The sequence below is a fragment of the Pollachius pollachius genome (assembly GCF_949987615.1).
Source record: "Pollachius pollachius genome assembly, chromosome: 9".
Lineage (NCBI taxonomy): Eukaryota > Metazoa > Chordata > Actinopteri > Gadiformes > Gadidae > Pollachius > Pollachius pollachius.
Window position 1 is genome coordinate 630,218 of NC_136942.1, and position 24,349 is coordinate 654,566.

The following is a 24,349-nucleotide window of genomic DNA, read 5'->3' on the forward strand; positions in this document are numbered from 1 at the left end:
AGGCAGTGAGTGCTATTCCTACAACATTACACAACATTACAAAGAACCAAATCCCTCTCTACCTCGCTCCCCCCTCCGGCCTAAGTGGTAGAAATTAAAATTAACCAAAAGCGCTTTTGGGAAAGATCCAACGTCCTTGCCATGCCTCTTGGCCTACTGGTCAGACGGCGCTGATCTAGAGTGGTTGTTAGTGGTCTTGGTGGATCTCCCAGCTCAAATCATTGTTGCATGAATAAAACTCACTGGTTCTCACTGGCTGCAGGGGCTACTCGTTTTGATTACAATTGCAGATTTTGTGTGTGTGTTGTTCAGACCTTGTTCAGGCAGAAGACTCCCCGTCCTCAGAGCCCGATGCATGCCAGTTAAATGACCTGCAATGCTGTTCTGCCAAGGCACAGACTGTAAGCCGATTCAAACCACTGCGGGATCTGTTCTCTCATTTTTGATGATTAAGCTGATGCAGGGAGGGGGGGGGGAGAAATTAATTAGGCAAAATAGAACATATCTTTATAAAAAACGCACCATTTCTTGCCAAGGCTTGACCGTTTTGCTGCCAAATCGTAGCACTGCCTGTACACCTGTACCTGTGATAAGATATTAACTCGTTTTGTCCCTCCATAACTGCCGTATACAGCACTGTAAGAAGGAGGTCACCATTGTGTTCCTTGTTCTCACAAAGCACTACAAAGGAGCACCCAGGGGGCTGGTTGGCCGGACTCCAACCTGTCAGACTTGGGGATTTAAACCTATACTTCCCGAATACGATTGTAAACAGAGGCCAATGAGGTCAGCCACCAGGTGTCCACCCCATGACCAAGCCCTCTCTCTCCCTAGCATCACCTCCACACTCCGTCCCTGAGTGGTGCCTGGTGGGTCTCCCTGGCTATGCACTGCGGGAAAAACCCTCATGGATTAAAAAATAAGAAAGGAAGGAAAGAAAAAGCACACCACTTTAAGAGCTGTAACCCAGGCAACAGGGAGGGGAACCAGCCATGGGCGTGGCCTCACATTTTGGGATGCCCTTGCGTACGAAGGAAGACCGTAAGAAAATAAAAGGAACACAAAGAACGCTCTCACCAAATCATGATGCAACTTGCCATGCTACTGTGACCATGAGTACAGATCAGATTTGATCATGTATATATATATATATATATGATCGTGTATGACCATTGTCATGTATATTCCTTTTTTTGTTTACCTTGACAAAAAATCTTTTGAATATATCTATATACTATTTTATTTCAAATATATATATATATTTATATATATATGTATATAATTAGTAGAAATTAGTAAAGTATTGGCGAAATAAATCTTCTCTTGGCCCTCTATACTAGAAACAAAACACAGGTGCAGTTTTATTTATCATATTTCCTCTTTGTAACATTGTGTTTTTTCTTTTCAAAGCTATTTGGATATACATATATATGTATATCACATTATTTATATGTAGATCTATAATATTCCCTTTGGAAAAAAACAAAAACAAAACAAGTGTTTGATTAGGTAAAAAGCCACTAGTGTTGGTTAAACATTCTCCGAATATAGTTAATAGATAGCACAGTCTGGATCCTGAAACCCAAGGTGGATCCCCTGTGGTCTCCTATAGAAGAAGCTCCAAAGTCGCCGGTTTGAAAACGACCGCAGGTAGAGGCGACACGCTTTGTCTGAGCAAAGGCCAGTGTCTTCAGCTGTCATTCATATCAGTAGAAATATCTTTTGAAAGGCAACTGAACTCTCTGTTCAGACACTAGATTGCTCCCCTTCTTTTACTCGAAGCGTGGTGGTGGTGGTCCGGTGTGTTGGGCCTCTGGGGGCCCCTAGACTCGACGGGGGGGGGGAGGTAGAAAGGGGTTTAGAGTTGGGGTTTCTTTGAGAACACGAGGGTGTGAATAACAAAGGGTTTTGAAATGTTGCCTTTTTTGAAATGTTTGTAGTTGGAGCTCATGCAGACCTCCGATGTAAGGTATGAAGGACTTGAATCCTAGAGCTGCTTGCGTTGGGGATATGGGGGGGGGGGCATGGATGAAGAGGGAGGTACGATTCAGTGCAGGGTCTCCATGAATAAGTAGCTCAATGAGAAGGTGTCAAAACGGAGCGAAGAGTAAAAGAAGGGGGCTCTTTCCTTCATCCTGGTGCATCTTTCTGTGCCTCTCTTTTTCTTGTCTCTATCCGTCTCTATCCCCCCCCCCCCCCACGTCTCCTGGCCTCAGGGCAGGGGTCAGCTCTCCAGCAGCTGCTTCAGCGCCCGCTCGATGTTCATGCGGTGTCCGACACGGGTCACCCCCAGCTCACTAAAGTCATCTTTGGTGAGCGCCGGAAGGTGGGAGCCCTCGATCTCGTGCTCCTGGAAACCCGCCCTGTGCTCCCCCAGGTTGATGCTCTCCAGCCAGTCCCCCACGTCGTACTTGTTCCACAGGTGCAGGGGCTTCTGGTGGAAGGGGCGCAGGGCCAGCAGCGGGGAGCCCAGCCCGGGGGAGGGGCTGGGCGACGGGGACGGCGAGCGGGAGCGGGCGCTGGAGCTCCTCATGACGAAGCGGACCTCCTTGGGCTCGTGCGGCAGGCTGAGGCTGGAGGTCTTCAGGATGGTGTGGGGGGGCGTGGTCGGCGAGGTGGGCAGGCCGAAGCCGGGGAGGCGCCCGAGGGGGTCGGCCCTGTCCGGGGAGCCCGGGCTCAGGGCGCGGCGGGCGGCGGGGTAGCGGCCGCCGGGCCGGATGGCGTAGGCGGTGGCGTAGCTTCTCTGGGAGATGGTATGGAGCTCCCCTAGACTGCTGAAGAGTCTGGGGAGGGACACCGCAGAGAGATAAAGACACTTTGAGAGGACGCAAACATCGGCTTCCAATCCTACAGCGATGGGTTGAAGTCGCGGTGTGTAGCGTTTCTAACGGCTCCGAGTACCTGGACACATCGGTGGTGATTTCAATAATATTATCAATGAAACCACATCCTACAACCGATGTATTCTACAGTAAGAAATGCAGGCCAGCCTGTACCTCTCGCTTTGTTTACAATAATCGTACCAGCGATAATCCCAGAACCCCTCACACCCACGCCACACAGCCAGCCGAGCTACGCTACTTCGCTTCACAGTTGCCCAGCCAGTGAGAGTGGACAGAACACTGTTATTGAGCTATTGGAATACTGAGAGTCCCGTCTACTAACTGGGGGGGGGGGGGCGCACTCTTACACATTGCGACTTCAATGAAGCATACAGTAAAAAAAGAGAGCTTTGCGTTACAAGTTATATAGAGCGTATAGGGCAGAGGTTAGTGACTAAATGAGATTTACAGCAGCCCTTGTAATCGCATACAAACCTAAGGACTGGGTCATCAAGATCTCAAGATATTTACTATCTTATTAAAGTGCTTCCAACCAGATCTCTGGCTCATCTGCAGCCCGGCTCAGCTGTTTCTGTACAGGATTAGTATGGGCTTGTCTCTAGTGAGTATATTGTCTGCATGCTAATATTGTCTTATCTGTCCACGGCAAGTGTACACAATATAAACATCTGTCAAAGTGTTTTGTATTGGCGCTATCACATTTTTTATATCAACGTGCATGACGAAGAGTAGTTGGTGATAACGTGTAATTAATAAATGAAATTATCTTTCTTCCTGGTATGGATTAATATTGCGCTAAATAATCTACTATTACCCTGAAAAGACTTGACGATTGCAGACATGACCATTCTGAATTCATGAAAAAACAAAACAATGAAAGTGCTCTATCTGTCCTTCCCCTATTGGGTATCTTCCCAAAGGTTCAGTTTTCATGATGCGTCGGAAATGGTTTTGGTATCATTTAAACTCCAGGAAGAAATGGTTGAGTTGGGGTTCAGGTCTGACAAGTATCTGGGGAGAGCAATGCATCATGGGAAATGGACACGAGAACAATCTGTATTGATTGTACCTCAAAATGCCGCACCTACACCCACATTATGTATTTTGAATCATATGAAACAAGTGAACGGATGACTGGGAGAGAATAAACAGTGCAATGTCAACAGGAAATTAATGCCACTTCTAAAAGCTCAGCTCCCATTAACGCCAATGACAGGTGGAAGGAAGTGCAGACTGTACTTATTCTGACATAAACTGTAGAAAAGAGTAACGCCACTAAAACCAAGCAGCCTCCGAGCTGCTGCACTAATGGGTATTATATACTTCAAACTGGTATTGGTGGTAACACTTTATAATAAGTACATTAAGGAACAATTATTTAACATGAGTTAATGCAGTAATAAGCATAACATATTTCATTAGCATAGGGCCAAGGGGTAGGGTTAGGGTTAACCCTAACCCTGTTAAATAAATTAAAATAAATTAATACCATGGTTAACATTAACATATTAGAAAACATGCACACCATGAGACCATTATGACTCAACACATTAGTTAACTGTTAAACAAGTTATTTAAAAGTGAGTTAATGCTTATCACTGCATTAACAAAAGGTTGATTCATGGTTAATTCATGTACCCAAAATGTAAAGTGTTAACAGATTGGTTTCATCATCTTAACATTTATTCTATATTTCTTAAAAGGCAAGATCATACCTTGGGCAGGATTCCAAAAGTGGCCATCTACTGACCTACAGATCATACAGGCTTACGAAGGGGGCTATGGAATACCACCAAAAGTCTTCTTCTCTCATGCATTGGAAAATGTGTGGGCATCGAGATACTCCGGAGATAAGGTTAGAGAGGTGATCTACCACCACTAGTACTACTACTACTACTGCTACCACTACTACTACAACTATTACTACCATGACCCATACTACTAGTACTGTACGCTGGTGGATATTACATGAGATCCATGCGCACTTACACAGTTGTCCCAGCCTCCTGGGCGCACAGTCAGTTCTAGACCAATCAGATCAGAGCAGCAGGGCGGGGCATGCAAGGTGAGCCGAGAGAGAGAGAGGGGGAGAGAGAGAGAGAGGGGGGGGGGGGGGGAGAGAGAGGGGGAGAGAGAGAGAGAGAGAGAGAGAGAGAGAGAGAGAGAGAGAGAGAGAGAGAGAGAGAGAGAAAGAGAGAGTGCGAGAAATAGAGAGAGAGAGAGAGAGAGAGAGAGAGAGAGAGGCAGAGAGAGGGAGTAATGGGAGAGAATGTTAGCTTCACTGCATGGTGGCTGCCGGCCGACCAGACCTCTTCAGGCTCCTCTCTGCTGCCATCTGTGTGTCTTCTCTACTCTACTGTTGGAAGGCACGTGCCTGGTACATCTGAGTGTTGCTAGGGTAAATATCTTCTCTTTCTGTGTGTGTATGTGTGTGTATTTTAGATGTATTGAACAACAGTGGCAGCAGAGTTAAACGGCCGATAAACCAGTCTGATCGACAGGCCCCTGGGATAGAAATGAACACACTATTCACGTATCAAACACTGCACAAAATGACAAAATAACAAAGGACAAAATAAACAACCAAAGAACCGAAGCAGGGCTAAATTCACTGTATTTCTGGTTGTTTTCTACTTTACATTTTAGCCTGTGAAAAATATATATCCATACACATATCTAACATATAAGTATGACCAGTGTCGATGTCTCTATCTGTCCAATTAGTTTCAATGCATGTTGTAAATCAACTTTTCCAAAACACATACATTACAGTGTCAGGTACAATAGCGTTTCCTCACTAAAAATAATAGGTAAATAAATGTATACATGAATATAATTAAGCAAATAACCCCACAAACAAAAACAAACAAACAAACAAACAAACAAACAAAAGCAAAAGATCAACCAATACAAAATAACATCAATACATGAACAGTGAACCAAGAAGGGTAGCACGAGTCAAAATGGCCGACGCAGGATAAACCAACACTAGGGATAAGTAGCATGGGAAGGTGACAAGACAGAGAAGCATGTCAGTGAGGCCTTTATGAGACAGCTCATATAAAGGACTGAACAAAGAGTCTTTATCACATTTGTGGTATTAAAGGAAGTGGAAGTACAGAAGCGGAAGGAAGAAAGGAAGGAAGGAAGGAAGGAAGGAAGGAAGGAAGGAAGGAAGGAGGATGATGGTGTGCATGGCTGTACTTCTCACGTCGTGGATGAACTGCAAGGATCAACACCGACCATAGGTGTAGCTATATGATGCAGATGCAGAAGCAAATTATCTTCAATTTGAAGATAAAAGTCAATATACCTTTGCTTCAATTGACTCGAGATTACACACATCAAATGTGAGAGTCTCATTTTAACCAGGGGCAGCTGAAGACAGGAACAGATCTGTTACTCATACAAATATTTGCTGTTTCTTGGTTGGTCTTTGTTCTCCCGGTCTTTTCCCTCAGTGGGATTTTCCCAACGTCTTGAAACACAGTAGAGCCAATGAGTGAAGATCAACGGAGGCTTCTATGAGTTACACTGAGTGGGTTTTATTATTCCCACAGGAACCCGTCTTCTTTACTCCTTTACGTTCAAAACAAGTTACCTTGCAAGGTGGCCTGCTTTTGTTAACACACAAAAGGATAATATGTTTAAATGTTTAAACCAAATTTACAGTAATATAATGTAATACAAGCAAGTTTCTAAAGCAGTTGAAATAGTTTTAAGAAAATATAGTTGCTTAAAAAGCAGCCCTAGTTAATGAACAGAAATTACATGTTCATGGGGTTTTAACACTGCATGGTGTGAATATTGACAAAACACAGACACTGTGAGTGTTTCCAAAGCATCATGTTCAAAACTCTTATCTCACATATCTGCTCATGTGTGTCATTAAACGTGCTGTAGTTTAGATTCAAGAGCAATCATTTGAAGGTTATCTGTTAGAAAGGGCATAGCCATCCGTTAAATATTAGTGAGTGAAATGCTCTGTGAGAATATCTGTTCTGGTTGAATACTATAGTATTTACGTTTTCAAATGCTCCTAAAAGGTACATTGTGATGTCTGACAGAAGCTATCACTGATGATAGTGTAGACATAAGTGAATTGGACAGGGTGATAAGGTGACAGCTAGGTCACAATCAGTGACGACTGTAAGGAGCAGCTGATATAAGGATGCACTGTTTATTAAAGGGCCGATGTTTCTTTGGTTAAGCACAGGGGAGGGTCTGTTTCTGAGGTGAGGTGAAGGGGTGTGAAGGTTAGCTAGGGTAAGCTAGCAGGGGTCAAAGGTCAAAATTCGACAGAGAGGTGCTTAAAGTGGAACCGTCATACTTGCTATTTTCTAATATAAGAGGTTACTGCTTCATCAGGGTGTTATGAGGAAATCATAAGTTTTTTCATTATTTGTCTGGAATTTGTGCTCTCCATTGGTCCACTGATGTCATCGGTCCAACTTTTCCAAGATTTTTTTACAGAAACAGAGTTGATGTTGACACCCATATGAAGCAGTAGAGTGAAATAGATGAGCATGACGGTTCACACTCTAATGAATGAGAAGAGGTGATGCATATCCATTCGGCTAGTGTTACCTTGTTTGCAGAAAACAGACTTATGACTGACTACAAAAGTGCACGCAAACACGCACGCATGCATGTATACAAAGACACTTTAGATGATTCTGAATTTTTGACAGGAAATAAATGGCATGAAATTCCCGAAGGGGTAATGGTTCTAAGTGGAATGGTCTTTTTCTTTCCAAAATGAGTATTTCCATATGTTTAGCTTTATATAAAACTGACCTGAATGAGCTAAGGTACAACTCTTGAAGTTATTTTGTCCAAAGCAACATTGAAATATGCAGACAAGGTAACAGTTAGTAATTAGATAAAATGCATCAAAGTGTAACCTACTTTTGGAGAGGATAAGTCAGTTGGTTTGTTAAGGAAAAGGCTAATTCAAGGTGTACATTTACCCTAGCAAATATAAGCTTAAGGTTTACCCTCCTCGGTGTCCCTCTCACATCTGTGGGAATATAAAGGACTGCATTGTAAAACACAAACCCACATGTGATACCACACTAAATAGTAGCAAATAGCATAACTCTTTAAATTGTTTATATATAATATATAGCCTATTATTTAGCATAGCCTGGGATGTTAATTCTATCTTATGGCTAAACCCAACAGATTTCTATGGCAATCCCGTTGCTAACGCTAACTGGTAGCTAATGACATCTATTTGCCACAGCTAGCTGTTGTGACTGCTGTTTAGTGTTGTTGTTGGCTTTTGCCCTGAGTGCTAAATACCATTACAGTGGAGTAATATAATAAACACTAATAATACGCTAATAAATAATAAATAAAAACACATAAACCTATTCTCTGTTCCTTGCATATTTTGAACTAGGTTTCATACGCTAAACTCACCGGGCTCCTGTCACTGGGGACTTCCTGCCGGGGTCCAGGGACGCCCCCAGTGGTTCCTCTCCTAGCGACCTTGTGTCCTTGTTGAGTTGCTGGAGCCTTGAACTCAGCTCTCCCATGACGGATGGTTTTCCGACTTCATCTGGTCCCAACCCTAGCCCAATCCCACCTAGATTTCCCAAACTCCCAACCCCTAGCCCGATCCCGGGCCCACGGGGCTCCACTGGGTCGCCCCACAGCTTGGACCGCCGCTGGAAGAGGTATCGCGGCCTCGTCGGAGCCAGCCCAGACACCGACGCGGAGCCACCGGCGGTCAACGCCGCGCCCCCGGCTGCCGCGGCCGCCAACGCCGCCACCTGCTGCTGGGACAGCAGCTCGCTGTCTGAGCTCTGCTTCAGTAGGGGGTCCCTGAAAGTCACCGGGCCCTTCCCGCCTCCTATCTGGGACTTGAGTCGTGGCTTGGGAGGCACTGGTGGCTTGTCGGGCGTGAAGGTCTGCCCGTCGTAGGAGGAGGTGTGCGTGGTCTGGGTGTCGGCCGGCTCCCCGCTCTCCGACGAGAGCGTGGACATGCTTGATACGGTGGAGACGGTGCTGGTGGTCTCGAGGTGGTGGTCTCGCTCCCGCTCGCTGGAGCTGCGCGTGTCGGCCTCCTCCACGCCGGAGTCGGCCGCGGAGCCGGACTCCCCCACGGGCGGGGGCTCCAGAGGTTCAGAGGGCTTCCCTGAGACGGATGCTGTGCTGGGCGAGGGCAGGGGGAGAGGGGTCTGAGGCTGAGTGGGGGTCAGCGTGGGGGTGGTCGGGGTGGATGGAGTTTGGGGTGTCAGTGTTGTTGAAGGGGTGGTTGGGGAGGAGGCAGGGCTCGTCTGGGACGAAGGGGTCCCCTGAGCCTTCGCCTGCAGCCCGTTTGAAAACTCATCCGGCGGCGGCACCACACCGATCTTACGCAGCTCCTCGCGGGTTTCTTCGTCACTCGATGAGAGCATGGCGGCCGGCAGGGTCACCGTGTAGGGATCCACGTCCTCCTCAGAGCTGCCCTGAGCGAGGGCCATCTGTTGGACCGGGCTAGCAGAATGGAGGACCGGGGCCTTGGCCTGCATTTGGGGTTGTATTTGTGGGGCTGTGGGACTGGGGGATTTCTCCCGGGGGCTTGGAGGTTTGCTTTGTTCAGTGGCTGTTGGGGTCTGCGTGGCCTCAGGTTCTGAACCCGCCCCCAAAGATTGACCATTACTCGTGGCGTGCACCATGACGAGCCCGGCGGTCTTCTGCTGGGACGTGTCCAGAATGCTGATCAACATGGTCTTCTTCTCCTCCTTGACCTCCTCCCCTCGTCCCTCCAGGTCTTGTCTGAGCGACACCGGAGAGGAGGACGAAGACCACAGGGGTTTGGTGGACTGAGGGGCTAACATAGCCCCTAACGAGGAACCATACCCGCCAACCTTGGAGGTTTGCGAGGAGAACGGAGGCGATGCCTGGTCCCCCCCTCCCAGCTGAGACTCTTTGGTCTGGATGTCCATGAATATCCCGCCCGGGCCCGCTCGCTCCTGTTTAGTCCTGGGCTCGGGGCTGCTGGACTGGGACTGGCTTTGAGAGGTCAGGGCTCTTTCCCTTGCGGCCAGCGCAAGAGCCAGCGGGGAGTTGGGGTCTAGCGGCTTCCCCGTCAGCGGGTGGATGAAGGTGGTCCCGCTGGGCGAGGGGCTCAGGGCCAGCGCCGGCGGGGGCAGCTGGCCCAGCTCTCGGCTCAGCATGCGTTCGTCGATGGAGCGGGACGGCGTCAACGAGTGGGCCTCCGGGCTGCCGGCGGACAAGCCCTCCAGCGTTCCCACAGACAGGAAGACGGAGGACTTCTTCCGCTCCTCCAGCCGCCGCTCGCGGTCCTTGACTGCTCCGGCGATGGCGGCTGCAAAGGGGCCTTTCCCCTGTAGCAGAGCCTCTCCCTGGAGGCGTATTCGGTCTCGCTCTGCCATCAGCTGCTGCTGGTAGTAGTCTGCGCGGCTGGTGTGCGTGTGCCCGTGGGTGTTTGCGAGCCGTCCTGAGGGTGAGGTGTCTCGCGAATGGGCACTCGCCAGTGCCAAACTCGCTCTTTCTTGGGCATCCTCCACCTGCAAGGAGAAATCATTCCAACCACTCAACATAAGAAACGATTTTTTTTATAATAGAGTCTTAAGAACAGGACAGCTATGCAGCCTCCAGTTTCATTCATGCTTTGTGTTACTCTGTGATGGAGTAGTGAGTAATGAACCAGGCCCCGTACCTGCAGCTGTTTGACCAGGGGGCTCTTCTTCCTCTGGGGCTTAGTGGGCGTGTACATCCCGATACTAAACTGCCCCACGTTAGCATAGGGGTTGTCAATCACCCGGCCCTTCCTTTTGATCCGCTCGGGGGGCGTGGTGGCAGCTGGGCGGGGGATGTCGGTGGGTTCCACCGGGAGGTGGGAGGAGTCCTGCAGGATGATCATGGAGCGGGCTTTCTTCTGGCGCTCCAGGTGCGAGGCCTGGCGCTGGGCCGCCTCGTAGGGCAGGTCCAGGGAGGAGGGCTTGAAGCTGGAGCGGCCCCCGGGGTCGTGGCCCTGGCTCTGGGTCCGGGAGGGGGGGGGAGGGGGGCAGAAGCCCGGGGGAGGGCAGGTGTCCTGGTAGTAGAGGGCGGGGGGCGGAGGGGGAGCACCCTGAGGAGGTGGAGGGATGGCGTGGGCGGGGTAGTGCTCCCGGAGGCTGTCGGTCATGGAGGTGCTTCGGGGGAAGCGGTGTTCAGCCACCAACGCCGTCAGGCGGTCCTCCTCAGACGCACCTGGGGACAAGAAGTCACCACAACTAGACTCAGACAGGAAGTCACCACAACTAGAACCAAACAGGAAGTCACCACAACTAGACTCAGACAGGAAGTCACCACAACTAGAACCAAACAGGAAGTCACCACAACTAGACTCAGACAGGAAGTCACCACAACTAGAACCAAACAGGAAGTCACCACAACTAGAACCAAACAGGAAGTCACCACAACTAGAACCAAACAGGAAGTCACCACAAATAGACCTAGACAGGAAGTCACCACAACTAGACTCAAACAGGAAGTCACCACAACTAGACTCAAACAGGAAGTCACCACAACTAGAACCAAACAGGAAGTCACCACAAATAGACTCAGACAGGAAGTCACCACAACTAGAACCAAACAGGAAGTCACCACAAATAGACTCAGACAGGAAGTCACCACAACTAGACTCAGACAGGAAGTCACCACAACTAGACTCAGACAGGAAGTCACCACAACCAGACATAGACAGGAAGTCACCACAACTAGACTCAAACAGGAAGTCACCACAACTAGACTCAAACAGGAAGTCACCACAACTAGACCTAGACAGGAAGTCACCACAACTAGAACCAAACAGGAAGTCACCACAAATAGACCTAGACAGGAAGTCACCACAACTAGACTCAAACAGGAAGTCACCACAACTAGACTCAAACAGGAAGTCACCACAACTAGACTCAAACAGGAAGTCACGACAAATAGACTTAGACAGGAAGTCACCACAAATAGACCTAGACAGGAAGTCACCACAACTAGACTCAAACAGGAAGTCACCACAAATAGACTTGGACAGGAAGTCACCACAACTAGACTCAAACAGGAAGTCACCACAAATAGACCTAGACAGGAAGTCACCACAACTAGACTTAAACAGGAAGTCACGACAAATAGACTTAGACAGGAAGTCACCACAAATAGACCTAGACAGGAAGTCACCACAACTAGACTTAGACAGGAAGTCACCACAACTAGACTTACACAGAAAGTCAACACAAATAGACATAGACAGGAAGTCACCACAACTAGACTCAAACAGGAAGTCACCACAAATAGACTCAAACAGGAAGTCACCACAACTAGACCTAGACAGGAAGTCACCACAACTAGAACCAAACAGGAAGTCACCACAAATAGACCTAGACAGGAAGTCACCACAACTAGACTCAAACAGGAAGTCACCACAAAAAGACCTAGACAGGAAGTCACCACAAATAGACTCAAACAGGAAGTCACGACAAATAGACTTAGACAGGAAGTCACCACAAATAGACCTAGACAGGAAGTCACCACAACTAGACTCAAACAGGAAGTCACCACAAATAGACTTGGACAGGAAGTCACCACAACTAGACTCAAACAGGAAGTCACCACAAATAGACCTAGACAGGAAGTCACCACAACTAGACTTAAACAGGAAGTCACGACAAATAGACTTAGACAGGAAGTCACCACAAATAGACCTAGACAGGAAGTCACCACAACTAGACTTAGACAGGAAGTCACCACAACTAGACTTACACAGAAAGTCAACACAAATAGACATAGACAGGAAGTCACCACAACTAGACGTGGACAGGAAGTCACCACAACTAGACTTAGACAGCAAGTCACCACAACTAGACGTGGACAGGATGTCACCACAACTACACTTAGACAGGAAGTCACCACAACTAGACTTAGACAGGAAGTCACCACAACCAGACATAGACAGGAAGTCACCACAACCAGACATAGACAGGAAGTCACCACAACTAGACGTGGACAGGAAGTCACCACAACGAGACTTAGACAGGAAGTCACCACAACTAGACGTGGACAGGAAGTCACCACAACTAGACTTAGACAGGAAGTCACCACAACTAGACTTAGACAGGAAGTCACCACAACCATACATAGACAGGAAGTCACCACAACTAGACGTGCACAGGAAGTCACCACAACTAGACTTAGTAAAGGAGCTCATGGACTTCCTGAGGACAGAAATTCACCCCACCAAGACATAGCACAGCAGCTCTGAGACTCTTCTCAATTTGCAGCATATTGGATAAGTTAGTACTTTTATTATGTCTGTGAGGACATTTCATACACAAATCAGTGCCCTTCGACATGTAGGAAGGTGAAGTTGAAAATAAAAAAAGAATTTGATTCTGAATCTGATGCACCAAATATATATTTTCCATAATATGCCATGACATGTCTATGCAGTCAGATCATTCTGTCAGCATAATAGTGAGCCAATGTCAAAGTATGTTGGATGTATTGCCTTACCAAACGACTTGGTCCTCGACATACCCTTCGGCACCGGCATGTGACCTCTCTCGATCCCAGGGTGGAGTCCTCCACGGAGGAGCATCCCCTGTCTCTCGAACAGCGACTGAAACACAACACATGCAATGATTCATCCTGTGATTCAGATTGGTAACTGCTACGGCATGATTAATGATTTAGTGAACACGCACGCACACACATGCACACTCTCACACACACACACACACACACACACACACACACACACACACACACACACACACACACACACACACACACACACACACACACACACACACAGTATGGTGGCTAAAAAGTGTTGATTATCTGGTTTAAGTTGATCTATATGTTTTCCTTTCATGACCTTATTACATGAACACAGAGTGTGAATTTCGGTGGATATTTGTAGAGCAACCCAAAAAAGAAACAGGATCATGATGTTTTTAAAGGAGCTGGGCAAACGGTGCGCAAATGTAGCGGGCGGTATTTTTCTGCTAGCTTCGAACTCAAGTCTATTTTGGATATCAAAGTTCAAGATTTTTATTTGGGGTCGGCTTCGACATGGCCGTGTGCTTTGGACTTATGTAATATGACTGGTGCTTATACTGGATATTATAAATACTAGGTGTGCAATGAAATGAGCCATAGGAGGCTAAACAAATGCTCCTGAAAAACATAAACATTATCCCCAGAAATATGGAGACAATCTTTGGTTTACTTCATTTTATTAAATTTTAATGCAGTATTGAAATAATATATATATGAACAAAATATATAATATAGTATATATTTCTTATATTTTTATTTTATGCTTTTGTCTGTCTTGTATGCTGCTCTGGGTGCAAACATTGTCTGTGTGTCAGCGTTGTCAGTTTCAGTGTGCTTCGAAATAACCCGCCCAGGGACGAAAGTTGGGACGAAGCCAATCAGTTAACACTGGCCAACATACAAATAAACGATAATAGATGAAATAACAAGGACGGCACTGGGACTGCCTTTGGGGACTCCTTACACTGATCTCTGCCGGTGTGATCCTTCTGCTGGTGGGCCTCTGTTTCACCGTGGCCGCCCGGTAGTCCCCTTCAGGGGCCAGGGGCCGCATGGCGGGCTCCTGCGTGGCCAGCATCTCATCCAGCCTCTCTGTTGGGTCGGAGATGACGGCCAGACTTACATAACTACCGTGTTGAGTCCAAGGCAGGGGAGCGCCCACATGACACAACACAACCCTCGGTTGCACTTTATGATAGCGTTCAGGCGCCCGCCGTTTATAAGCCTTTAGTAAAAGAGTAAGTACCGATCCACAAAACATTAATGTTTGTCTGTGTTTGCACAGCCTACCAGCTTATCCAGTGGACAGTACCAACTGGTAGGCTGTTCTGTCCATCAACCGGGCGGACACTCCCACTTGTGATGTCACTACATGGGCGATTTTCACATGGCTGGTAAAGGCTAATGAACAACACACCTGGTGGTGAAATAAAACTTCAAAATAGCACTTCTAAATATTTACAAAATAATATTGTTTCATGATTTCATGATTGCTTCCTCATTAACTGAAGGCTGGTAAATTAATGTTTTGTTAAAGATGAGTTCATCATCAACTAAAGGCTTGTAAATGACTTGTGACTGATAAGGCGTTAACAAAGTAATAAAACAAATGAAGACTTTATGGACGAGAGGGAGACCACATGAGTTCGGGTGTGTGTCATAACCACCCTCGGTGGAGTGAGTAAGTGACGGGAGAGGAAATGAAAAACAGGAAATTAAACAAAGACGTGGGGAAGGTGAACGTGTGACTGGTTCGTAATCACGGACACTGTGGAACTCAAAAGCTGACAGGTGAATGGTGGTCTTTGACGCTCAGGTGCGTGGCGATGGCTCACCTCCTCTCCTGCGGCGGGCAGAGGCTTGGAGGGGAAAGCGACAGGGTCAGCAGGAGAAGGGAGAGTTAGGGTAGAGCAGACAGGGCACACAAACTCAGTGGGCATTGGAGAGCCACCGAGCTGCTCCACAATCCAAGAAACAGGCATTCAAGGAACATAAGAGTAGAGAGGAAAAGTGCAGATGTGTGTATGTGTGACTTTGTGCGAGTGCGTGTATTTGTGTGTGTGTGTGTGTTTGTGTGTGTGTGCATAGTGAACCTCTGTACGTCTTCATGTCTCACTCTGTGATTGTGTGTGTGTATATTGTGTGTATGTTAAAGTTTGAGTTTGTCTTGCGCATGCAAGTTAATGCATGTGTGAACTTGATGTGTGTGTTTGCATCACTATGTGTGTGTGTGTGTGTGTGTGTGTGTACGTGGCTCCGTTACGTACATGTGTTTGTGTGTTGTGTCTGGGCGTATTCCATATGTGTGTGTGTGTGTTGGTGTGTGTGTGTGTGTGTGTTGGTGTGTGTATTGTGTGTGTGTGTGTGTGTGTGTGTGTGTGCGCGCCCTCACCCAGCTCCTCCAGCTCGGCCGTCATGGACTTGGAGCGTAGCGTCAGCGTGGTGCTGGGGGCCCTCTTGGGCGGGGGGGGCGCTGTGAAGGACAAAAGGCACGGCGTTGAGGACGCCGCCGCCGACCCCTTGGCCTTGCGGCTCAGCGCTCGCCGGGCCACCTGCAGCCGGCCCGCCCAGCCCGCCCTCAGCGCCCGCAGCCGGGCCGGGCCCGGGCCGGCGTCGCAAGGCGCCAGCACCTGGGTCTCCCGCCCGCAGGCGCTGGAGCCCGACTTCCTCATGCTCTGATCACCGATGGGCTGGCAGGGAAAGCGGGTCCGATTGTCCCCTTGACACCACCACCTCCACCACCACCACCACCACCACCACCACCTCCACCACCACCACCACCTCCACCACCACCTCCACCACCACTGTGGCCCCTTCAGCCAGACAGGCGCCTCGGCACAGAGGAGCCGGCAGGGGAGGCGAAGACAGCGCGGTCCTGGTTGTTACCTCTCCGTACCAGCCCGCCCACCATGCGCCCAATAGAAGCGCTCCACCGCCAAGGTAGGCACAAGGAAGCAGCGAACACGGGTGGCAGAGAGAGAGAGTGAGACGTCCATTTCTCTTGTCACACTGCGGCGTTCCGGAGGGGTCTGGTCTGGTCTGGTCTGGTCTGGTCTGGTCTGGTCTGGTCGGGGCAGGGGGGGTTGAGAGGAGACCCGCCTGGCCCGGGGAACGCGTTCACACTCTCCCGGCGGCGCCGCTCCTTTCAGACGCGGTGTTACTGCGAAAACACCTTGCTGAGGAACACGGCTCCATGTTGGCCAGGAACACGGACGGTTAACAAGGACTTGAGCAGCTGAAGGAAAATACTGTCACACACTACGGATTTCAGCTCCCATGAGCCCAGAGGCTGTCTCCAACTTCACAGCACCCTGGCAGACGGCGCGCTGCCACTCGGAGCGCGGGAGGATACTGATGCTTTAACACACAACATCCATCCACTCATTTACATGTAACAAAAAAAAAGAGAGATACAAATACCAGTGCACAGGCAGCCCAGCCAGGTTCGACGCCGTCCAAAAAAAAAAGCAGAAAGTCCCAGGTTTGGATCCTTCAACATGATGCAGCTCTGAACACAAGGCGATTCTTTTTCAAGCATCGCAAACCCATGGCAATCGATTTCATCCCCAACACCCCCGGCACTCGGCGGCTAAAGGCTCCCAGGCACCATCCCACGCCACCAACTATTGAAACGGAACGCCTGTACACCTGCAAAGCGTTCTCCGCGGACCGCCCCGGAGTGCTCTCTATATATACGTCTGCACGTCCCAGACGCCGTCCCCCGTCGCCACAGCTGGACCACGCCGTGCTGAAGTCAGCAGGAACAGAGAGACTCAGACACCCGTATCAGACATCTTCACTCTGCTTGGGCTGCAGACTCTGGTGATGTAGCAGGGTGCAGTATGCAGAAAACACAGCAACGGAGATAGACACCCTGTGTGAGTGTGTGTGTATGTGTGTGTGTGTCAGTCTGCATGTGCGTGTGAGTTTGTGTGTGTTTGTGTGTGTGTGTGAGGGAGGGAGAAGGAGAGGGAGAGAGAAGGAGAGAGGGAGAGATGATTTTGCTGTAGAGTAATGCTAAAATCAAACATGCAGTGTAGTCACCATGGCAACGGTGGCAGTAGTTAGGCCTCGTATGGTGCAGCAGAAGTGTGTGTGTGTGTGTGTGTGTGTGTGCGCATGCTTTCGTGCGTCTGTGTGTGTGTCTGTGCGCATATGTGTGTGTGTGTGTATGTGTGTTTATGTGGTTCTGTTGCAAAAATGCAGAAACTCCCACTGGAAGATCAGTGCGAGTGTACAGTCAATTGAAGAGAGAGCAAAAACACGATAGATTAAATAAAACTCACAGAATGTGTCTCGGATCTCAGTATCCTCATTAGCTCAGAACCCAGACGCAGTCAATCTCTCTCTTTCCTGCTGAAATCTGCTCCATCACCTGGCGGAAATCCCTTGACAAGTATTTGAATACTCAACGGCAACATCTCCTCTGCCGATGTGTACTGACGTACGCTTTAATCGCCTTATCTACCTCTGTCTCTCTCATCAGAGTCCTCTCCCATCGTCCGCTGGTCTCATCTGTCCCGGGTCATGGGCTACAGACACGCCAAAGAGGCGCGTCTTTAATCAAGGGCTAACCGTTAACTTATTTGGACTTAAAGAAGAACATCAAGTCACAACGATAAGGAACCTAAAGCCAAAAGTAGGTTGCTAAAATATACGCTTGCTTTAACATTCAAGCGGAGTTGTTGATAAGGTTAAAGCACTATTTAGAAATCTGCTACTAATTCCAATACCATTCTAACACACTGGGATGTGTTTCAGAACAGAGAAGCCGGAAGACAATAGAAGAAGAAGACAGATGAAGGAAAGCAATAGACAGCCAGACGATTACCCCCCCCCCCTCCTGCCAAGCCCTCACACACACACACACACAAAAACGCACACACATATGTGCCCGTGTGCAAAATAGTGAAGGCTTGTGTGTTAGTGTGTCTGCAGGGGGGGGTGCTATTGAATGGTGGACTGAAACCACATGACGATACAGCAGGATGCCATGTTGCACACACTACTACCAGAGATAACACACTCCTCCCAACGGAGACCCGGCTCTGAGGCCAGCCCCCTGCCACACGACGCCCTCCCGTCCCCCCGGCCGAGCCACGGAGACAGACTTCCAGGACCGGTAATCACACCAGCAACTCTCAGCGCACGACACACTCTCCCTCTCCGCCCGCTCAGGTACAAATGTGTTGTTGTTGTTGTTGTTGGAGGTCTTCATTTTGTACTCAAGCCTGCCCCGACTTTGGATCTGACAAGAAGACAACACACACACAGTGTGTCTGTGTGTGTGTGTGTGTGTTTGTGTCATACTCCCAGTGGCTATGTGGAAAGCTCTGGGACAAACACCCACAGACAAAGAGACAAAATCAAAACACTGTGTTTTGAGTCGGTGGCGATACACCAACTGCTTCTCAGCAGACCGTTTGAATGATTTCGCAACATCTTTATCGCATGGTTGAGAGACGATTAAACCTCCTCAAACATGTTAATGTGATTTGGAAGAATTAATGCAGGCAGCTTTGCAGAGAGCTGAGTCTTGTCTCTGCGTCCCGATGTGAAGTAGGCAGAAGTGTGAATTCAGCTTACAGGATCCCGCATGGCGCCCATATTCCGGCGAAATTCAGTGGTGCAAACAATTGGCTTACCCAGAATGCATTTTGACAGGAGCACGATATAACAATCCCGACGTTTAAACGTTAAAAATAACCGCCGCAACCCTAGGCCAGCCAGCAGCCCCAATAACAGACAACACACATAATTCCACCTTTCAAAGATAAGCAATGCTTTATCGACCTTTAGCGCCACATTTGTTGTTTCCAATCCAAAGCCAATGGGCCGTGATGCCCCGTGATGCCCCGTGACGGTATGTTTCACACATCGCCCCCCCGCTTACTCACCTTTCTTCCGGACCACCTCCTCAGTCTCTGGTTTGCGTGTCACCGAGACCACCTTCATGAGCAGCCGACTGCCCCCCTGGCGGATCAGAGACACCACCTGCTTGTGGCCCACCTTCACCACGTTCATCCCATTCACCTAGGACATACACACACATACAGTGCAGGCACGCAGGCACAAACACACACACACACACACATATATGCACATATATACATACATAAATACACACATACGGATGCACCCACACAGCCACACACACACACACAAAACGCATACAGCCACATTCATGCATACATATATGCATAAATACATACATACATACATACAGTCATCCATGTATACATAGATACAAGGTTATGTTAAAACATATTTAACACAAGAGCTGCGTCCCAAATTGCATACCACCATATTAACTTGTAGCAGGGAGACTAAGGCCCTGTCCCAATCCTCCCCCTTCCCCTAGATTTGAGCCCTACCCTTAGAGCCCTACCCCTAGAGCCCTACCCCTAGAGCCCTACCCTTAGAGCCCTACCCCTAGAGCCCTACCCCTAGAGCCCTACCCTTAGAGCCCTACCCCTAGAGCCCTACCCCTAGAGCCCTACCCCTAGAGCCCTACCCCTAGAGCCCTACCCCTAGAGCCCTACCCCTAGAGCCCTACCCTTAGAGCCCTACTCCTAGAGCCCTACCCTTAGAGCCCTACCCCTAGAGCCCTACCCCTAGAGCCCTACCCCTAGAGCCCTACCCTTAGAGCCCTACTCCTAGAGCCCTACCCTTAGAGCCCTACCCCTAGAGCCCTACCCCTAGAGCCCTACCCTTAGAGCCCTACCCCTAGAGCCCTACCCCTAGAGCCCTACCCCTAGAGCCCTACCCCTAGAGCCCTACCCCTAGAGCCCTACCCTTAGAGCCCTACCCCTAGAGCCCTACCCTTAGAGCCCTAAGCCTACCCCTAGGGCCCTACCTCTAGAGCCCTAAGCCTACCCCTAGGGCCCTACCCCTAGAGCCCTAAGCCTACCCCTAGAGCCCTACCCCTAGAGCCCTACCCTTAGAGCCCTACCCCTAGAGCCCTACCCTTAGAGCCCTACCCCTAGAGCCCTACCCCTAGAGCCCTACCCCTAGAGCCCTACCCCTAGAGCCCTACCCTTAGAGCCCTACCCCTAGAGCCCTACCCTTAGAGCCCTACCCCTAGAGCCCTACCCCTAGAGCCCTACCCCTAGAGCCCTACCCCTAGAGCCCTACCCTTAGAGCCCTACCCTTAGAGCTCTACCCCTAGAGCCCTAATCCTAGAGCCCTACCCTTAGAGCCCTACCCCTAGAGCCCTAAGCGTACCCCTTACTTTGGGGTAGGGTGTCCCAACAGGTAAGGGAGCAAGGGGGGGTGCTGTTTTCCTCTTCAAATCATCCCTTGAACGCTAGCCAGCTCGGTAGCTGAGGGAAGTCTCCTGTCCTAAGCCCCGCCCTCCAGCTCCTATTGGTTACCTCTATCAGGAAGTCTCCAGTCCTAAGCCCCGCCCTCCAGCTCCTATTGGTTACCTCTATCAGGAAGTCGCCTGTCCTAAGCCCCGCCCTCCAGGTCCTAGTGGTTACCTCTATCAGGAAGTCTCCGGTCCTAAGCCCCGCCCTCCAGGCCACGCCCTCCACGTCCACCGACTCCAGGTACTGCAGCGCGGGGAACGCCGGCGTGGGCGTGAACTCCTCGATGGGCGTCTCCGCTGCCGTGGTAACAGACACAGTGTGTTGTGTTAACACACACAGGCACACATCAGGTAATGTTAACAAACGTTATGTTGTGTTAACACACAGGCACACATCAGGTAATGTTAACAAACGTTATGTTGTGTTAACACACAGGCACACATCAGGTAATGATAACAACACTATGTTGTGTTAACACACAGGCACACATCAGGTAATGTTAACAAACGTTATGTTGTGTTAACACACAGGCACACATCAGGTAATGTTAACAAACGTTATGTTGTGTTAACACACACAGGCACACATCAGGTAATGTTAACAAACGTTATGTTGTGTTAACACACAGGCACACATCAGGTAATGTTAACAAACGCTATGTTGTGTTAACACACAGGCACACATCAGGTAATGTTAACAAACGTTATGTTGTGTTAACACACACAGGCACACATCATGTAATATTAACAAACGTTATGTTGTGTTAACACATATAGGCACACATTATGTAATGTTAAAGAAATGTTAAATGTTAAAAAAATTAAAATGTATAATTATTCAAGTAACAACAGAATAAAACAAAACAAAAACAAGATTAATTGAAATTGATATTATACCATCAGGTGTGAGTGTGATTAGCCGTTACAATGTGCAGCTTCTGACATCACAGGTGGGCAGCTTCTGACATCACAGGTGGGCGTGTCCCCCTGGATTTGTTGCTACAGCCCACTGGGTGGGCAGGTAGACTCATCTACCCAGAACACATCTAGGCGGACACGCCCATCTGTGATGTCAGAAGCTTCACATTTCCAAAACGGCTTGTAACGGCTAATCACACTCACACCTGCTGGTATAATATGACCCCTTTAACACACGTTATGTTATCTTAACACACATTTCTGTAAAGCTAACACAGGATAACACACATTGTGTTATGTGAACACACGTTAACAAATGTTGGTAATGTTAGCGAACGTAATGCTATGTTAACATACGTTATGTTAATACACGTTAACAAACACTATGTTACGTGAACACGCGTGAACACACATTATGCTATGTGAACACACATTATGCCATGTGAACACACAATTTGTCTGAATGGTCTGCTCTATCCACAAGAAATCTTAATTCACTGTACATTGTACGCACACTGCAGACTGGATCATGCTGATTTTATATTGTATATATTATACATTTACAACGGATTTGTTGATTACTGCTGGACTTTCTTGCACACATAGTAAGGAGAGATAAGGTTGAAATGAAATGCTTAATAAACAATAATACTGTATATTTGCTCATATCTCTACTTCGGTTACAGTTTTAGAAGGAACGTGTAGTAGCCATTTGCTGTGTTATCTGTACTATGTAATGTTATAATAAAAACAGAGCTTTATGAACCCACTATACACCCACTTCCACATATTCTCTGTTACCATAGCGAGGAGATCAAATCACACTGTGAAGAAGTTGTACACTAATCACTTTTGGAATATTTGTGGACACACAAACGCATGCACGCACACACACACAAACACATGCACGCAAGTAGGCAGGCAGGCACGGACACACACGCATGCGCACACACACACACACACACACAGATGAATGCATAAATGTGCACAGCTACAAACTCAATTTAATCTGGGAGACAGTCCAACTATGCTACTATTATTGTGCGAATATGTGTGTTTCTCTGTGTGAATGTGTGTGTGTGCACGTCGAGGCAGTGTGTGTGTGTGTAGGTGCGTGCGTTTGTGTGAGTGTGTTAAGCAGTTATGTGCAGTAAAACAAACACAAGAATGGATGCCCATAAGTGGTTGCCATGGTAACCGGCCTGAGCTGGAAGCAGGGATGTGCATTAGCAAAGTGGACACAGTGTGCCCGTGGATAGTGGCACACAAAGTTCTCACAGTTGGTGATTCTGGTGATTTGGCTGATTTGAATTCGCCCGACGTGATGAGGTGTTCTACCTTTCTACCTTTCCGACCTCCGCCCCAACCCGAGCTTACAAGGACATGTGATCCACGATTATTGATCGGCCCGTTATTGAGCCAAAGATGGTATCATCTGCTGCATTTAGCTCACACTTACACGCTCATAGAATACAATCAGAAGATTGAACCACACCTTGTGCAGCTGTGCTTTGCTTCATGTCGGATGCGTTGTGCGTGGATCTGTGTGGCAGCGTGGGGGGCATGGGGCTCAGGAGGTGGAGCGGGTCGGCTGGTCGCCCCGAGGTTGCTAGTTCGATCCCCGGCTCCTCCTGGCCGTGGCGAGTGTGTCCCTGAGCGACCTCACGTTGTCAGCCGCTAACCCTAACTGCCCCCGACGAGCTGGCTGCCGACTCCATGGTGGACACGCCGGGCGGTGAATGAGTGCATGAATGGGTGAATGTTAGGCAATATTTAAAAGCGCTTACATTGGCCACTGGTTCGTAAAGGGCTGTAGTCCATTTAAGATTTAACTTGCAAATTGTACATTCAGGTTAGGAGAATGTTTTTAGTACTGTTTTATGGTGATGGGTAGATCTATTACCAGGAACGAGGTGGGTGACTTTGTTTTCACCTGCGGGCACATGTTAGCCATCCCTTATATTTCAATATTTCCATGGAGATAAGACAAAGGACAAGGGGTGGATACTTTGTGGTAACCGAGCGGGAGTTAAACGCCACAGAAAACCCGGAGAGATGCGAAGAGGAAATACAATCTTCCATCGTTATGGACAACGTGAGGTCGCTGGACAATGAGCTGGACAAACTGGCAGCCCTGGGGAGGAATCGGAGCAAGGTCGTGAACGTAGTGGGACGTGTTTTACCGAGGCATGGCTGCACGAAACTAGTCCTGATTCCTCTGTTACCATCGACGGCCGCCTGTCCGGGCAGACGGATACAGCACTGAAAGTGGCGCGAGGCAAGGCGGATGAAATGCCATTTTCATTAACAACAGATGGTGTCATCCGGGTCACACTGTGACTAAGGAGCGTATCTGCAGCCGGGGCATTGAAGGGCTATTAGCCGTAGGGCTCTGTCCATACGACACATCCAGGGAGTTCACGCTTGCAATTATTGTCCCTGTTTACCTCCCCTCGGCCAATGCCGCGACCAGGGGTGACCTCACACTCCGTCACAGCCAGGCACCGGACTCTGTACCCCTCTGCCTTTATGGCTGATCTCCCGGGACGTCATCACTGCACGGGACTGATGGTCACTGTCCCTCAGTTTATGGGCTGCCCCGCCAGAGAGAGGAGGATCTTAAAGGCTGATTATGGTCCCACGTTCACGCAACGCAAGGAGGTTACGGACCCCTCGCGTCCTTGTGGACCCTCCTTGCGTCCACCGCAAGGGCCTGACGTGCGCCTCCTAA

The 24,349-nt window shown here is 48.8% G+C and overlaps 1 protein-coding gene across 1 annotated transcript in view; it reads right to left on the reverse strand.

Annotated features, from left to right (window-relative positions):
• Nucleotides 1-2,224: 2,224 nt before the first annotated feature.
• shank3a (SH3 and multiple ankyrin repeat domains 3a) overlaps nt 2,225-24,349 on the reverse strand; it is a gene marked incomplete at its 3' end in the record, with an annotated part of 146,709 nt that continues 124,584 nt past the window's right edge. The window contains exons 17-25 of the mRNA XM_079743386.1: nt 20,873-20,997; nt 19,289-19,424; nt 15,784-15,864; nt 15,227-15,250; nt 14,356-14,483; nt 13,344-13,449; nt 10,516-11,048; nt 8,268-10,363; nt 2,225-2,783 (exon numbers count right to left, since the gene is read on the reverse strand). Coding sequence (XP_079599512.1) covers nt 2,225-2,783; nt 8,268-10,363; nt 10,516-11,048; nt 13,344-13,449; nt 14,356-14,483; nt 15,227-15,250; nt 15,784-15,864; nt 19,289-19,424; nt 20,873-20,997 — 3,788 coding nt within the window. The remainder of the gene's footprint in view (nt 2,784-8,267; nt 10,364-10,515; nt 11,049-13,343; nt 13,450-14,355; nt 14,484-15,226; nt 15,251-15,783; nt 15,865-19,288; nt 19,425-20,872; nt 20,998-24,349) is intronic.